The sequence below is a fragment of the Salarias fasciatus genome, chromosome 3 (assembly GCF_902148845.1).
Source record: "Salarias fasciatus chromosome 3, fSalaFa1.1, whole genome shotgun sequence".
Taxonomy (NCBI): domain Eukaryota; kingdom Metazoa; phylum Chordata; class Actinopteri; order Blenniiformes; family Blenniidae; genus Salarias; species Salarias fasciatus.
In genome coordinates, this window is record NC_043747.1 from 28,213,738 (window position 1) to 28,216,643 (window position 2,906).

A 2,906-nucleotide genomic window follows, 5' to 3' on the forward strand; every position below is an offset into this window, starting at 1 on the left:
AACATTGTTCTCAAGCAGCTGTATTATTCACTGAGGTTATAGATATTCAAGTTAAATTGATATTGTTTTTGTTCTAAATTGTTGCCCTTTACGAGGTAACCAGCTGAGTTTGCATTTTTATTGACCCTTTTTAATAATCTGTTTGGTGTGTTTAGTTTTTGTGTTACAAAAGTGCACTCTATTGCTGTTCATTACTTTTTGTTTGTGTTCATTGCACATTTTGATTAGAAAAAAACCTCAGCTATTTAAATTAAAGCCAGTTTCTTTAGCTTAAATTGTCTTTTTTTTTCTTTTAGGGTTTTATATGCTTAAATACATTTTATACATTTTATATGTTTAACATTGGGGGAAAAATGGTCAAACTTGCAAATTAGTCTAGAAAAATCAATATAAAAAAGAATTGTGATAAAATCGTGATCGTGATATTGATTTTAAAAAATCGTGACATGACATTTTTGTCATATCGCCCACCCCTACTCCTGTGGCCGCTACAGTTGTCAGATTCTTTCCGCACCTTTTTCCGTCCACGTAATGTATTGACTTCTCCCAGGGGGCAAGGAGCATTTCACTCAGTATGACAAGAAGTGCTTTTGGACAACATCGTCTACCCAAGCTTTAAAGTCGCTGTGAACGACACGCAGGACCAACACCGACTTGGCTTGGGCCCGGCGAGGTCAGGGACAACTTCAATTGGGGCCGTGGCGACGAGTTACCGGCTCTGGACGCCTCATCACGCTTTATGTCAGCGAAGCTATGATTCAACACGAACACTTTCCGAATTTACCCGACGACAACTCAGCTTTGTTTATGACTGAAACGGAAGTGAGGAGCTGGGACTCTGGAAAAGAAGTTCGACTGGAAACAAGCTAATAGAAATATATCACTTTATGAGAGAAGATTTAGGATTTTGTTGACATTTTCTCACATACAATGAATCAGACTTTTTTTCAAAAAAAAAAAATAAAAATAAAACAACAAAGCTGAAGAAACAGGTGTTTATTGTCTTCCAGTGAAAAGATTGACCACAAATGACAGTGAAGACCTTCAGATTATTTTTTAGATTATGTCTTTATTTCTTTTCCTGTTTCAATTTCCTCCACTGTTGCTGTGTTTAAAGCTTCACAGCAATAAAGTTTAAAGGAGTTTTGTTGACTTCAGAAGTGATGCTCCGTGCTGACCGCCGCCATGACGTCATCGTAGTCTTCGTCCAATCGCTGAGAGGCCTGAGCCTCACTTGTGGTTGCCAAGGAGACGGGCACACTGTCTCCTGTTGACGAGAGAGGAGGATGAGTGAGTGAGTGAGTGAGTTAGTTAGTTCGTTAGTTACCTTTGGCTCTGCCTCGATATATCGACACCATGAGCAGAGTGGAGATGAAGTACGGACAGAAAACCACCAGGTGGCGGAAAACGCTGAGCACAAGCTGGAGGGAGGTGGTGCGAGTGGGTGATGATCCACTTGTAGGCAGAGGTCCCTCAGTGGGTGGAGCTTCCTCAGTGGGCGGAGCTGCAGAGAGAGTCCCAGCAGGTGAGCATGAGGATGAAACAGGAAGCAGAGTTCAGCTCCTCACCTGAGACAGAGATCCAGCTGGGTGGAGACTCTCCAACACCTCTGAAGCTGCACCTGTAGAGGCCTTCAGCAGAGCGGGAAACATGGCGGAGGGTCATGTGACCTGTGGACTCGGTCCCGATGAAGACGCCGTCTTTAAAGAACTCAGCTGAGAGGGTGGAGGGAGCGCTGGTTCTACAACCCAGAGTGACGTCCTGTCCCTCCATCACAGGGAGGACTGGACTCTGGAGGACCACTGTATCTGGACACAGAGAGCAGAGTCCAGCATCTGAGACACACACACACACACACACACACACACACACACACACACACACACACACACACACACACACACACACACTTACCAGCTACAGTGATGTTGATGCTGCTTCCAGCTGCTCCCTCTCTGGACTCACACCAGTAAACTCCACTGCCTCTGGGGTAAATTCCTGTGATGTTACAGGAGGAACCAGCAGGTTTTCCCCACCCGTCTCCACATGAACTCCTCTGTCCACTGCTATTCTTCCTCCAAACTGTCCATCCGTCCTCCTCACAGCTCAGAGACACTGATTCTCTCTTAAGGAACTGAGACCTGCTGGGACTCACAGTCAGTCCTGCTGATTAAAGACGTTCATGGACAGATGGAGAACAAGACAAGTTACAGCAAAAGATCCATCATTGAGTCTGTCTGTGGTTCTACTGATGGACAGAACGGGACTCAGAACCTGGAACCAACAAACAAACTGGATGAGATGTGATGGAGGAACGAGGCGTTCACTGACCTTGAAGAGATGGCAGAGTGGTGGAGATGAGAGTGAAGGTCAGACCTGCTGAGAGAGAGGAGCTGGTCTGAGGTTCTCAGGTGGAGGAGACAGGAGAACCTGTAGAGAACAGTTCTTACAGAGCAGCTGCACAACACGTCTTCCCTCCATCGTCCAGTCAGCGTCCTGCTTCTCCTCCTGGTCTCTCTGGAGGATCTGGGTAAGAACCAGCTGCTTCTCTCTGACTGGACTCAGAAGAAGTGATCTGGAGGTTTTAGTCTCTGTGTGTTTTTAGTTTCTGTCAGTATCACCTCTGAAATGTGGTCGGAAGTTAAAACTAACTTCCTGATTCACACGATATGTTAAAACACGCCTCAGCGGCTGAACAGAACGATTCCTTGTTAAAACCAGTGTCTCGGTGTTCGTGCTCCGACTGTTGGGGGGTGACACTCCTCACCTCTTCCCTGTTCAGGGCCGTCTGGTCTCTGTACGACCGGAGCAGCAGTCTGGTCCTCCCTGTCAGCAGTCAGTCAGACCTGGTCCCGGTGCCTGCTGGACTCCAGCAGGGCTGGACGAGGCCACCGGTTCTCTTCACA

At 46.6% G+C, this 2,906-nt stretch overlaps 1 protein-coding gene across 1 annotated transcript; it reads right to left on the bottom strand.

The window, feature by feature from the left end:
• Positions 1–1,131: 1,131 nt before the first annotated feature.
• Positions 1,132–2,588, bottom strand: LOC115409152 (uncharacterized). The gene is made up of 6 exons (XM_030120160.1): positions 2,451–2,588; positions 2,332–2,376; positions 1,915–2,163; positions 1,569–1,808; positions 1,328–1,504; positions 1,132–1,267 (listed from the first exon to the last, which is right to left on the bottom strand). Exons 1-6 carry the CDS (start codon positions 2,479–2,481, stop codon positions 1,155–1,157), a joined length of 855 nt encoding a protein of 284 aa, XP_029976020.1. The 5' UTR covers positions 2,482–2,588; the 3' UTR covers positions 1,132–1,154.
• Between the last annotated feature and the right edge of the window lie 318 nt (positions 2,589–2,906).

Coding starts and splice junctions, on each gene's coding strand:
- LOC115409152 (XM_030120160.1), bottom strand. CDS start 2,481: ATGGAGGGAAGACGTGTTGTGCAGCTGCTCT. Junction 2,377..2,450: donor ACGTGTTGTGCAGCTGCTCT/GTAAGAACTGTT, acceptor CTCTCTCAGCAG/GTCTGACCTTCACTCTCATC. Junction 1,809..1,914: donor CATCAACATCACTGTAGCTG/GTAAGTGTGTGT, acceptor CTCTGTGTCCAG/ATACAGTGGTCCTCCAGAGT.